Genomic DNA, 14,519 nt, shown 5'->3' with positions numbered 1-14,519 from the left:
TAAATTGAGATTCTTAACTTCATCTCAAACCAAAATCAGAACTTACCAAAGTATCTAGGAATCTAAGTTTTAAGGAGCACGTATTCAACTTAAATGTAATATAGAGAGGCAAAACTATTACTGGAAAATGCTTAAAGAGATGGGGATACCAGACCATCTGACCTGTCTCTTGAGAAACCTGTGTGCAAGGAAGCAACAGTTAGAACTGGACATGGAACAACAGACTGGTTCCAAATAGGAAAAGGAGTACGCCAAGGCTGCATATTGTCACCCTGCTTATTTAACTTATACGCAGAGTACATCATGAGAAACGCTGGATTGGAAGAAGCAGAAACTGGAATCAAGATTACCGGGAGAAATATCAATAACCTCAGATATGCAGATGACACCACCCTTATGGCAGAAAGTGAAGAGGAACTCAAAAGCCTCTTGATGAAAGTGAAAGTGGAGAGTGAAAAAGTTGGTTTAAAGCTCAACATTCAGAAAACTAAGATCATGGCATCTAGTCCCATCACTTCATGGCAAATAGATGGGGCAACAGTGGAAACAGTGTCAGACTTTAGTTTTGGGGGCTCCAAAATCACTGCAGATGGTGATTGCAGCCATGAAATTAAAAGACGCTTACTCCTTGGAAGGAAAGTTATGATCAACCTAGACAGCATATTTAAAAGCAGAGACATTATTTTGCCAACAAAGATCTGTCTAGTCAAGGCTATGGTTTTTCCAGTGGTCATGTATGGATGTGAGAGTTGGATGGTGAAGAAAGCTGAGTGCCGAAGAATTGATGCTTTTGAACTGTGGTGTTGGAGAAAACTCTTGAGAGTTTCTTGGACTGCAAAGAGATTCAACCAGTCCATCCTAAAGGAGATCAGTCCTGGGTGTTCATTGGAAGGACTGATGTTGAAGCTGAAACTCCAATACTTTGGCCACCTGATGGGAAGAGTTGACTCATTGGAAAAGACCCTAATGCTGGGAAGGATTGGGGGCAGAGGATGAGATGGCTGGATGGCATCACCGACTCGATGGATATAGGTTTGGGTGGACTCCGGGAGTTGGTGATGGACAGGGAGGCCTGGCGTGCTGCAACTCATGGGGTCGCAAAGAGTCGGACACGACTGAGCGACTAAACTGAACTGAATGAATTTGTCAGATACTCTAAAATAACTATAACTGATGAGTATCATCATAGCATGTATCTAACAAGGGAATTTTAAATTCACTTTTGGGCAGGATAAAAAAGAAACTTCAGAAAACAAACAGTTAAATTAATCCCTGAAATGAAAAAAAACCTGAATCACAAGTATGTATCATTAATGAAATACTTCATTTTCATTCAAATAAAGACAGGATTATTCAGGTATAAATACTTAAGATGAGCCTCAAGGTAATCTTGCAGAAGTTTTCTCAACAAATGTAACTATGTTTCCGAAACAAGGAAGTTCTTTGAACAAAACACTTTGGTTTCCTAGTTACCAAAGCTCTCATAAGAGAAAAATATTTCATCATTTCCCTTTGGAACTTTGGGCTTCCCTGGTGGTTCAGTGGTAAAGAATCTGGCTGCCAATGCAGGAGATGTGGGTTCGAATCCCTGGTCTGGGAAGATCCCCTGGAGAAGGAAATGGCAACCCACTCCAGGATTCTTGCCTGGGAAATCCCATGGACAGAGGAGCCTGGAAGGCTATGGTCCATGGGATAGCTAGAGATTCAGACATAAGTTTGGGACTAAACAACAACCTGAAACTTCATGTCACTGCACGCAGACTCATTAATGCCTTATTGGTATTAGCACTTATTTCTTTTGAAATGAAAGAAGCATGCTGAAAATAACTCTACAATAGCATAACAGCTGCAAATAGCTTAACTACATGCACTGGACCAGAATTCTGACCTGTTACAAAGAGATTTCATAAATAGAAAATAAAAGTACAGCACTTATGAAAACACTAAGTACTATACACAAGTTCACATACGTAACAGCTCAAAATATGCTATAATTAGACTATGTTACTGACACTTAAAGACTCTAAACTTGAAGTAGAAGATGAGCCTTATTTTCCAGTGTTAGTATCTACAATAGATATTATTTCCAAATAACTAAAGATGTAGAAAAAATTAATGAAAGAAAATTCAAGAAATTTCATCTACTAAAATTGGTGACTTCTTTTTTAAAGGTCAAAAAATCACCTTCTATTACGTTTCTAAATTAGTTTTTCACCTCATTATCTGCCATGAGGTAGCAGAATATATGAATAAAAGCATAACTAACTGTGTACTTGTGGGGCTTTAACATCTCTGAATGTATCTGTTAGGTATAATTATGATATCAGGGTTAATAACTGAGACATCTTTGATCTGGCATATTATGCCAGAAAAGTTTGCTTCTTAAAATTCTATCTCCCAGTTATAGATCAACTGAATTTTATTAGGAAGACATATTATTTGATTGGTTTAAGGAAACAGATATGAAATAAGAAATATAAAGGAAAATAAGGTAACACAGTAAAGCTTTGGCAATGACAGTATTTTCTGAGTAGCCCAAAACTGATTATAGAAATCAATGGATATATGCTGCCACCATGTGGTAAAGAAAATTAAGATCATTTTGGAAAAGACAAACTTAATCCCACAGTCTTAGTAGAGTGGAAAGTTTGTTTCCCTAACTCCCAGTTACAAAACTCAGAGACATAACTAACAAATATCTTAGTTTCTCTTAGTATCCATGGGACTGTCATGATCCTGTCATTTTTGAGGCATTTATGTTTGTCAACTGTTGCTTCCTCTTTTAAGTTTCTATTAATTTACTACTTGTTTTATGTTCTATTTTTTAAAGGTCAAAAAGTCACATTCTACTACATTTCTAAATCAGTTTTTTATCTCTTATCTGTGGGTTTTTCCAGCAGTCATGTATGGATGTGAGAGTTTCTTTATAGAAAGCTGAGTGCCGAAGAACTGATGCTTTTGAACTGCAGTGTTGAAGAAGCCTCTTGAGAGTCCCTTGGACTGCAAGAAGATCCAACCAGTGAATCTTAGAGGAGATCAGTCCTGAATATTCACAGGAAAGACTGATGCTGAAACTGAAACTCCAACACTTTGGCCACCTGATGTGAAGAACTGACTCATTTGAAAAGACCCTGATGCTGGGAAAGACTGAAGGCAGGAAGAGAAAAGAACAACAGAGGATGAGATGGTTGGATGGCATCACCAACTCAATGGACATGAGCTTGAGTAAGCTCTGGGAGTTGGTGATGGACAGGGAGCCTGGCAGGCTGCAGTCCATGGGGTCACAAAGAGTCGGACATGACAGAGTGACTGAACTGAACTGTTCTATGAAATAATACCACCCTCGTGTATTTGTCCCGAGTTTCTCCTCTTGCAAGTCAATCCTCACCTTATGTGATTTCATGATTTTGTGATTTCTATGAACTTCAGTTACATTTTCCCCAGCTTTGGGGTTCATTTGACCCATCTTAATCTGTGTATGTCCTCAGATAGTCAACTCGGTTGCCCAAATACCAGATTTTAGTTTCTAAACTCTGAACTTTATAGCTATATAAGGAATTCAACAATTATTAATAAATAAGATGTGCAAACAACCAAAGTCACAATGTCCAAAACTGTACATTTTGTTCAAGGTCTAGTGATGCATTTTATTTTACTTTTAATATTTCCCCTAATAATGCCTATGAGAAACCTAGATAGCATATTAAAAAGCAAAGATCACTTTGTCAAGAAAAGTCTGTATAGTCAAAGCTATGGTTTTTCCAGTAGTCATGTACAGATGTGAAAGTTGGACCATTAAGAAGGCTAAGTGCTGAAGAATTGATGCTTTCGAATTGTGGTACTTGAGAGTCCTTTGGACTGCAAGGAAATCAAACTAGTCAATCCTAAAGGAGATCAACCCTGAATATTCATTGGAAGGACTGATACTGAAGCTGAAGCTCTAGTACTTCGACCACCTGATGCAAAGAACTGTCTCACTGGAAAAGACCTGATGCTGGGAAAGACTGCAAGAGGAGAACAGGGCGGCAGATGATAAGATGGTTAGACAGCATCACAGACTCAATGGACGTGAATGTGAGCAAACTCCGGGAGACAGTGAAGGACAGGGAAGCCTGATGTGCTGTAGTCCATGGGGTCACAAAGAGCTGGACACTACTTAGCAACAGGACAACAACAAATAATGCCTCATGAGTCATCACCCCTGTCAGTACAAAGTTAAAAATGTTGAAAGAAAGACTAACAAAGCCAAGGTTCTTTTTAGAGAAAACAGCGGGTTTCAAAGCCAAATATTTCACATGCACAGAATGTATTTTCTTTTTCTTCACTTGTGTTTCAGACAAAATTGTAAGGTGGTTCCATTTCTGGTGATGAATCTGTAAGTTCCATCTGACCAACCCTACTAGCAATACAATCTCAAATTCTGGCAAAATATACAACAACCACCTGAATGCATAACAAAGTGACCCAAATCAGGCAGATTCTGGAGGGATATAATCTACCAGAGGAAGAATGGAACAGCACTGGGTGAATTTCCTGGTGTCTCCTTTAAAAAAAAAAGCCTTTTAGCTGGAAGGCAGAGCTACCACGTGCCAAGTAAGATGACAAATGTGTAACAGAAAATCCTTCATCTTTCTAGCTTGAAGAACCAGAAAACAGAGTATGGGTAACTCAGATGCTCTAAAGTGAGGAGGGAATTCTAGAGACAGAGAAGGGGAACTCCATTCTGTGGATTATCATGTCGTGTCGTGAAGTCGCTCAGTCGTGTCCAACTCTTTGTGACCATATGGACTGCAGCCTACCAGGCTCCTCCCTCCATGGGATTCTCCAGGCAAGACTACTGGAGTGGGTTGCCATTTCCTTCTCCAGGGAATCTTCCCAACCCAGGGATTGAACCCAGGTCTCCTGCATTCCAGGCAGACGCTTTTACCTCTGAGCCACCAGGGAAGCCTCTGCCAAATATCTGGCTGACCTCTGAACAACATACAGGTAGGACAGACCCAAGCAGTCCTACTTAGGCCAAAAAAAAAAAACTCAACTGAAATTTCACATGCTGCCCAAGAGACAGAGTATACAGCTTGAGTATAAATTAGTTAAATTCCTGCTACAACAAAAACATCAGTAACTGTCAAAATGCAGTCTATCCAACATAGCAGTTGTACTGTTAAGATCTACATTTACTCTATGATTTAAATAAACAATTTGAAAAGTTACTTGACCTTTGAAGAAACAGGAAAACGTGACCCATTCTTAAAAGAAAAGACAGTCAACAAAAACCAACTCTGAGGTGACCCAGATTTTGGAATTGGCAGAGAAAGATTTTCAAGTAGAGGTTTTAACTATTCTCAGTGGTATAAAGGAAAATATGCTCATAATGAAAATACAAATACCAGAGCAATAAAAACAATAATAAACAACACATAGAAATCTAGAAGTAAAAAATATCACTCTTAAATTTTACCTAAGAAAAAACAAAAATGTATGTCCATACAAAGCCAATGTTCAAAAGTCTGGAGCAGCTTCACTTATAATGTGTTCAAAGTGGAAATAACTCAAATACCCATCAAGGAAGAATGAATATATCCATACAATTAAATATTCCCCAACAATATAAAGGAACTATTGATACATAAAAAAAAAAAAATCTGGCAATTTCTCATAAATATTACTGGTGGATGGACAGATTAAGGTAAGTATAAATTATCAGGCAGAAATTAGGTGTTCCCTGTAAAATTTTTTCTAGTTATCTATAGCTTGAAAACTTTCATAATAAAACAGAAAAAATTACTCTCTCTAGGGCTGCTTGGAGAAGGCAATGGCAACCCACTCCAGTACTCTTGCCTGGAGAATCCCAGGGACGGGGGAGCCTGGTGGGCTGCCATCTATGGGGTCGCACAGTCGGACACAACTGAAGCGATGCAGCAGCAGCAGCAGCAGCAGCAGGGCTGCTAATTATTTTTGAATGTGCTAATTTTGGGATCATAAGCTATGAGATGTATAAAAGAAAACACCTATTATTATAGGTTATAATATTTACTTATCTTCTGAGATGGTCCTCCAATTTGCCTTACTGGTAACAGTATTTTACCCCTGAAAAACTTTGCTGTCTGTAAATTTGATAGTTTACTTTGTGCTTCCTTTCTAATATAATGTTTACTGTTTGTTTCCCTGCACTCCTTTTAAAATATAATTTTCACAAAGCCAGAGATCTTTGTTTTATTCACTGAGGTACCCCACATACCTATAACAATGCTTGGCACATAACAGGTGTACAGTGAATATTTACTGACTGAATTTTATTCTCATAATAATGACCATGTAAGTGAGGGAGGTGTTACATATTCTCATCCGTATTTTTATCATGGGAACTGAAGGGGTAGAGAAGACTAAGTTCTTTAACCAAGATCATCACACCATCATCAAACTGCAGAGATGAAACTTAAACTAGTATCTCTGAAGTCCCCAAATATCAAAGCAGTAAATAATTTAACAAACCACCTCAAAAAATAAACCTCCACAAAATAGTGCCAAAAAAATTTCTTTTAACATTAAATGTTAACACTGATTCACATACCCTTATAAAAAAGAAGGACCTTGCTGGTTTGACTTTTCATTTAAAAATATTCAGTCTAGGGTGGACCATCAATATTCCTCGGTGGTCCACTGATTAAGGCTCTGCACTTCCACTGCAGGGGGCACAGGTTCGATTCTTGGTCAGGAAACAAAATCCCACTAAGATCCCACATGGCATAGCCAAAAAGTAAAAATAAAAAATATAAACAAAATAAAAATATTCACTCTATGTTTTCTTTGTGTTGGGTAAGTTGATCTGTACTAGGCCCTTGACAGAGCAGAAAATCTAACTTTAAGTGTGGTTTCAATACAAAAGTAATTCTATTATGTTTAAACCATATTCTCTGAGTTTCTAGGATCTTTTATTATAGATATAAGGCATTATTTAACAGTTTTTTCCTGAATGTGATTCAATTTTCCCTTTATAGTATGAAATTCAGGAAGAGTTTTAAGACATAGGATTATATTTTTAGCTGAAAGGTGGTAAAACTTTAAGAAGCAAACTTGTAGATAGAAAAGTTCTGTGATGGTTAATTTTTTATGTCAATTTGGTTAGACCATGGTACCTAAATACTTTGTCAAACGTTATACTAGATGTTTCTGTGAAGGCATTTTTTAAGCTGAGATTAACATTTAAACCAGTAGACTTTGAGAACGGCAGTTTACCTCCCATATGGGCCTCATCCAATCAGTTAAGGCCTTAGTAAAACTGAGACTGAATAAGAAGGAATTTTGTCAGCAGATAGTCTTTGGACTCAAACTGCAACCTTCTCTTGAATTTCCAGGCTGCCAGCTTACGCTGTTAAGATTTTGGACTCGCCAAGCCTCTACAGGGGCTTCCCAGGTAGGTGGCGCTAGTGGTAAAGAACCCACCTGCCAATGCAGGAGATGTAAAAGACGTAGGTTCAATCCCGGGGTCTAGAAGATCCCCTGGAGGAGGGCGTGGCAACCAACTCCAGTATCCTTGCCTGGAGAATCCCATGGACAGAGGAGCCTGGTGGGCTTCAGTCCATAGGGGTGCAAAGAGTCAGACACGACTGAAGCGATTTAGCATACATGCACATAAGCTTGCACATAGTTTGCTACAACTATGTGAGTAAATTTCTTAAAATATATCTCTATCCATAAATATTTATATATCCTGTTGGTTTTGTTTTTTCTGGAGAAGCCAAACATGTTCAAAAATAAAACTGCTTCTGTGTTTAAGAATTATGCCTGGAGAATCCCAGGGATGGAGGAGCCTGGTGGGCTGCCGTCTATGGGGTCGCACAGAGTCGGACACGACTGAAGCAACTTAGCAGCAGCAGCAGCAGCAGTGCACTAAAAGCACTCAGGGACCCTATGAATGAAACCAGTGTTAATTATCTATGCTTTCATGTGAATAAAACACTAAAGGTGTTAGTAAGGTTGAAACAAACTAAAATCTGGGATATAATGCCATTACTGACCCTTGAGAGTAGAGAGACTTGCTTTACCACACAGAAAAAATATGACAATTTTAGAGATTCAAGACTTTTTGTGGGGGGAGGGGGTCAAAGAATCCTTTGTTAAGGAGAAATCACTTGTAGAATCCCCAAATGTCAAAAGTGATTTTAAAAAGAGGTGGTTTGATAGAAACGAGGATAGAAAGCTCTTCCAGACTCCCTCTAAAATACAAGAAGTCCTTGATGGATGCTGAGGTGCCATGAGGTACGGCAGAACCAAGTCTGAAAACTCATCTGCCTTGTCTCTGACAAACCCTGTGCCACCGCCACCACGACCCTGGCCATTTAACAGACACAACAGAAAGTAGATGACTTGCCCAAGGCTGCAAAATTAGTTAGAAGACAAACGGAGGCCTTCGAACTTTGTCCTTTATTATTGTGACTCTGGATGCAAATTTTTTAAAATTAAGAGCTATCTCTGTAGATGTGCACAACAATGTGGCAGGTTAACAGCAGAAAAAAACAACCACAGTGGACCCGTGTAGGCCCTCTGGCATGGCTCCTGATGACTTCAGTGCTCCTACCAGAAGAGGGAAGCTGAGCCTTCATTTGCCTGCAATAGTGGCTCTATACCAACAACAGAAGTAGATTCCATCCAGCACTAATAGTGCTGCAAATCAGAGCATCAAAATATAAATTAAATTACAATAATTTATTTCTGGAAAGTAGACCTTTGGTAAAAGTTGCCCTTGAAGTAGAACACAAAATAGCTATTTATATGCAACTTTACTAAAAATCACATTTTTACTTTGAAACAGAAGTGTGGGCACTTCAATGAAATGAACAGAAAAATAAGATTATCTTCTCCATTTGACAGAGCAGGAAATACTGAACAACTTGCTCAAGGTCACACAAAAAATGAGTGTCAAGATCTCATCTAAGGTGTAACTCCGCCTTACTAGAATTTGAACTCTGGAAGGGCAGACACTTGTCTTCACCGCTGTCATGGCACCACATGGCATGGCACCGGGCCTCACAGGGATGGATGCTAGTATCAGAGCACGTGCTCTGAACAGGTATTAGGGGAAGTAACTGTATTTGATGAAGAGACTAAATGACTAATAAATGGACCAGGCTCCCTTTCATATCACCCACAGGGTGGATCTGTAATGAAGAACTGAGAATGAAATGAATTACAAGAACAAAACACTCAGCTGAGGATTACAGGTCAGTATCATGGAGGTACCCTATCAGTCTTTAAGATGGCTATTTGCAGTCTCATCTCCTTCCCACTACTTACGAAGAATCATAGCAGTCAGCATGCTCAAGTCCCATTTTTCTATCCCTGACTTTTATACTCCTTATCACAAATCTTAAGCGCTCCTTGGAGTCTCTTACCACCAGGGATCAAAATTAGACAAACCTCAGTCAGTTGTTTCAGTTGACCTTTGTTTGCACTTAATTCTTCTGCCAGGTCATTCTTTTTCACTTGTAGTTCAGAGATTTCCTTTCTCAATGGATTCACTAGTTCATAGAACCGAATCTTAAAAAAAAAAAAAAATCAATAAGCAGTCGTGCAATGCAAATTACAATTAAAATTTGCTAATTAATAGCACTCTCAATTATCAGTAGTATAAATAAAAGTATTAAGGTAATAAAGAAAAGTGTTAAGGGGTTTCAGATTATATGCCTATACATTAAATTTTTTGTTCAAACTAAAACAAGATGGTCTTTAATTGACCCTGACTATAATACTTTGAGTTCAATTTAGTCCCTTCAAGGCCCAGATTATCTATAAGTCCCCGGCCCTGACACAGTCTCTCTTTCCTCTCTTCTATCAATACTCCACTTCCTCCTTACTTCTCACCTCCTACTACAGCTCATTCTACACTATCAGCTTATTTCCTGAACATATCAAGTGTTCAAAAGTTTTGCTCTTGCTATTTCCTCTGATAGGAAAGCAAGCTCTTCCCACATGCAAATGTATGGCTCATGCTTTCACTCCCTTCAGGTCTCTGATCAGATATGACCTTATCAGTAAAACCTTCCCTGACTCCCCTGATATATATATATTTTTTGGCCAGGCTACACTGCTTGAGGGATTTTAGTTCTTCAATCACGGATTGAACCCAGGCCTGTGGCAGTGAGAGCATGGAGTCCTAACACTAGACTGCAGGGAATTCCCTCGCCTAACCTGATTTAATACAGTACCTTCAGTGACAGCAGTTCCTACTTTTCACTCTGCTCTTTTCTCCATACCATTTATGACAAACATGCTACTTGGTTTAGTTTGCTGTGTGTGTTGCTCCACAGGAATGCGATCTCTGGGAGGACAGGAATATTTGTCTGGTCTGTGCACTGCTCTGTCCCCAGTGCCTAAATATATGTATATGCAAAGCCTTGGAGAAGGAAATGGCAACCCACTCCGGTATTCTTGCCTGGAGAACCCCATGGAGAGAGGAGCCCTGTGGGCTATAGTCCACGGGGTCGCAGAGTCAGAAATGACTTAGCAACTAAACCACTAGCACCTTCTTAGGCTCTGGGTGAAGCTCTACTTACTACCAATGCCGTGAAAGGGATAAATAATCAGGAGGTATCCTTCATGTCACTATTCCCATTCAGTTCAGATTTCTCTTTCCACTCTCAATTCTCTCAGGGGAATCTGGCTGCCTTAACTTAGTAAAGTGTTCCATCTGACAAGTTTCTACAAAACTAAGCTATCTGTAAATTAGGAGAGGGCAAGTAAGGACTAATTATTGTACAGTCATACAATCTGAAACTCCTTAATGTATTGCTGTATTGGAGGAGTACCACATTTGGTAAGAGGCCAGTACTAAAGCTAGTACTTAACACAAAGAATCTGTGTATAATTAACTAATTAGGACAATACTGTCTGAAAACAAAAGATAAGACAAAGAACAAACCAGAGAACAAAAACATATATGACTGCCACTAATGGAATACTTTCCAGCTAGGATGAGTAAAGAGCCTCAATGACAGCACTTGAGATTCTCACTGGTTTTGGACAGTACTGAAGGCAGAAAAATTTATGCTTGAGCTGCTGCTGCTAAGTCACTTCAGTCGTGTCCGACTCTGTGCGACCCCACAGACAGCAGCCCACTAGGCTCTGCCGTCCCTGGGATTTTCCAGGCAAGAGTACTGGAGTGGGTTGCCATTGCCTAGTTAAATAAAAAGCTAGACAAACAAAACAGTACTCCATTTTATAGGAAATTATTAATCTGGAAACCTAATCCAAATGAGAATCAAGAGAGGCAATCACCACTCCAGCAAAAATAATAGATAGTATTTACTATGTGTTTACTAAGTTCTAAGCACTATTAAGCTTTCTACGTACATATTCACACTTAATCTTCACAATTACCTCAACAGAAAAGTGTTGTTAATTTATTATTTTTTTTACGTGAAGTAGTTGATTTACAATGTTCTGTTAGTTTCAGGTGTACAGCAAGATGATTCAGTTACACATAAATACATATATATATATATATATATACTCTTTCTGATTCTTTTTCATCTTATATTATTATAAGATATTGAATAAAGATACTGTTATTATTATTTAGCCTTTTACAGATGAAAACTTTCAAGCCTCTTAGGGTGAAATGACTTCTGTGTATCACAAACTTGCAGTGTGGTGGGATGTGTGCTCTTGGGACCCGCACGCCACTGCTGCCACTCTGAGACACTTTCAGTAAATCCACGGGATCAAAACTATTTGCCTAGTTCAGTTCAGTCATTCAGTCATGTCTGACTCTTTGCGACGCCATGAATCGCAGCGTGCCAGGCCTCCCTGTCCATTACCAACTCCCGGAGTCCACCCAAACCCTTGTCCATTGATTCAGTGATGCCATCCAACCATCTTATCCTCTGTTATCCACTTCTCCTCCTGCCCTAAATCTTTCCCAGCATCAGGGTCTTTTCAAATGAGTCAGCTCTTCGCATCAGGTGGCCAAAGTATTGGAGTTTCAGCTTCAACATCAATCCTTCCAATGAACACTCAGGACTGATCTCATTTAGGATGTACTGGTTGGATCTCCTTGCAGTCCAAGAGACTCTCAAGAGTCTTCTCCAAAACCACAGTTCAGAAGCATCAATTCTTTGGTGTTCAGCTTTCATATTTATAGTCCAACTCTCAAATCCATACATGAGCACTGGAAAAACCATAGCCTCGACTAGACGGACCTGTGTTGACAAAGTAATGTCTCTGCTTTTTAATATGCTGTCTAGGTTGGTCATAACTTTCCTTCCAAGGAGAAAGCGTCTTTTTAATTTCATGGGTGCAATCACCATCTGCAGTGATTTTGGAGCCCAGAAAAATAAAGTCTGACACTGTTTCCCCATCTATTTGCCATGAAGTGATGGGACCAGATGCCATGATCTTAGTTTTCTGAATGTTGAGCTTTAAGCCAACTTTTTCACTCTCCACTTTCACTTTCATCAAGAAGATCTTTAGTTCTTCTTCACTTTCTGCCATAAGGGTGGGTGTCATCTGCATATCTGAGGTTATTGATTTTTCTCCCAGCAATCTTGATTCCAGCTTGTGTTTCTTCCAGTCCAGCGTTTCTCATGATGTACTCTGCATATAAGTTAAATAATCAGGGTGACAATATACAGCCTTGACAGACTCCTTTTCCTATTTGGAACCAGTCTGTTGTTCCATGTCCAGTTCTAACTGTTGCTTCCTGACCTGCATACAAATTTCTCAAGAGGCAGATCAGGTGGTCTGGTATTCCCATCTCTTTCAGAATTTTCCACAGTTTATCGTGATCCACACAGTCAAAGGCTTTGGAATAGTCAATAAAGCAGAAATAGATGTTTTTTCTGGAACTCTCTTGCTTTTTCGATGATCCAGCGGATGTTGGCAATTTGATCTCTGGTTCCTCTGCCTTTTCTAAAACCAGCTTGAACATCTGGAAGTTCACAGTTCACATATTGCTAAAGCCTGGCTTGGAGAATTTTAGGCATCGCTTTACTAGTGCGTGAGATGACTGCAATTGTGTGGTAGTTTGAGCATTCTTTACATTGCCTTTCTTTGGGATTGGAATGAAAACTTACCTTTTCCAGTCCTGTGGCCACTGCTGAGTTTTACAAATTTGCTAGCATATTGAGTGCAGCACTTTCAGAGCATCATCTTTCAGGATCTGAAATAGCTCAACTGGAATTCCATCACCTCCACTAGCTGTGTTTGCAGTGATGCTTTCTAAGGCCCACTTGACTTCACATTCCAGGATGTCTGGCTCTAGGTCAGTGATCACACCATCATGATTATCTGGGTCGTGAAGATCTTTTTTGTACAGTTCTTCTGTATATTCTTGCCACCTCTTCTTAATATCTTCTGTTTCTGTTAGGTCCGTACCGTTTTTGTCCTTTTTTGAGCCCATCTTTGCATGAAATGTTCCCTTGGTATCTGTAAATTTCTTGAAAAGATCTCTAGTCTTTCCCATCCTATTGTTTTCCTCTATTTCTTTGCATTGATCGCTGAGGAAGGCTTTCTTATCTCTCCTTGCTATTCTCTGGAACTCTGCATTCAAATGGGTATATCTTTCCTTTTCTCCCTTTGCTTTTCACTTCCCTTCTTTTCACAGCTATTTGTAAAGCCTCCTCAGACAGCCAAATTGCTTTTTCACATTTCTTTTTCTTGGGGATGGTCTTGATCCCTGTTTCCTTCTCCTGTATAATGTCACAAAACTCCATCTACAGTTCATCAAGTACTCTATCAAATCTAGTCCCTTAAATCTATTTCTCACTTCCACTGTATAGTCATAGGGATTTGATTTAGGTCATACCTGAATGGTCTAGTGGTTTGTCTACTTTCTTCAATTTCAGTCTGAATTTGGCAATAAGGAGTTCATGATCTGAGCCACAGTCAGCTCCTGGTCTTGTTTTTGCTGCCTGTACAGAGCTTTTCCATCTTTGGCTGCAAAGAATATAATCAATCTGATTTTGGTATCGACCATCTGGTAATGTCCATGTGCAGAGTCTTTTCTTGTGTTGTTGGAAGAAGGTGTTTGCTATGACCAGTGTGTTCTCTTGGCAGAATTCTATTAGCCTTTGACCTGCTTCATTCTGTACTCCAAGGCCAAATTTGCCTGTTATTCCAGGTGTTTCTTGACTTCCTACTTTTGCATTCCAGTCCCCTATAATGAAAAGGACATCTTTTTTGGGTGTTAGTTCTAGAAAGTCTTGTAGGTGTTCATAGAACTGTTCAACTTCAGCTTCTTCTGCATTACTGGTCGGGGCATAGACTTGGATTACTGTGATATTGAATGGTTTGCCTTGGAAACAAACTGAGATCATTCTGTCATTTTTGAGACTGCATCCAAGTACTGCATTTCAGACTCTTTGGTTGACTATGATGGCTACTCCATTTCTTGTAAGGGATTCCTGCCCATAGTAGTAGATATAATGCTCATCAGAGTTAAATTCACCCATTCCAATCCATCTTAGTAAGACTAATATATTTTGCCTGCTGTATTTTTTTTGTTTAGTTTTGCCTGTTTTACT

The 14,519-nt window shown here is 39.3% G+C and overlaps 1 protein-coding gene and 1 non-coding gene across 4 annotated transcripts in view; both read right to left on the bottom strand.

Moving 5' to 3' along the window:
* PIBF1 (progesterone immunomodulatory binding factor 1) overlaps positions 1–14,519 on the bottom strand; it is a 233,690-nt gene that overhangs the window by 198,057 nt on the left and 21,114 nt on the right. For all 3 annotated transcript variants that reach the window (XM_002691887.6, XM_059892258.1, XM_059892259.1), the window contains exon 5: positions 9,418–9,537. In XM_002691887.6, coding sequence (XP_002691933.2) covers positions 9,418–9,537 — 120 coding nt within the window. The remainder of the gene's footprint in view (positions 1–9,417; positions 9,538–14,519) is intronic.
* On the bottom strand, positions 4,873–4,944 carry TRNAS-GGA (transfer RNA serine (anticodon GGA)). The gene has a single exon. It is a non-coding gene; the product is annotated as a tRNA-Ser (tRNA).

This window comes from Bos taurus, chromosome 12 (genome assembly GCF_002263795.3).
Source record: "Bos taurus isolate L1 Dominette 01449 registration number 42190680 breed Hereford chromosome 12, ARS-UCD2.0, whole genome shotgun sequence".
In the NCBI taxonomy this organism is placed as follows: domain Eukaryota; kingdom Metazoa; phylum Chordata; class Mammalia; order Artiodactyla; family Bovidae; genus Bos; species Bos taurus.
This window is presented reverse-complemented; position numbering and strand designations above follow the sequence as displayed.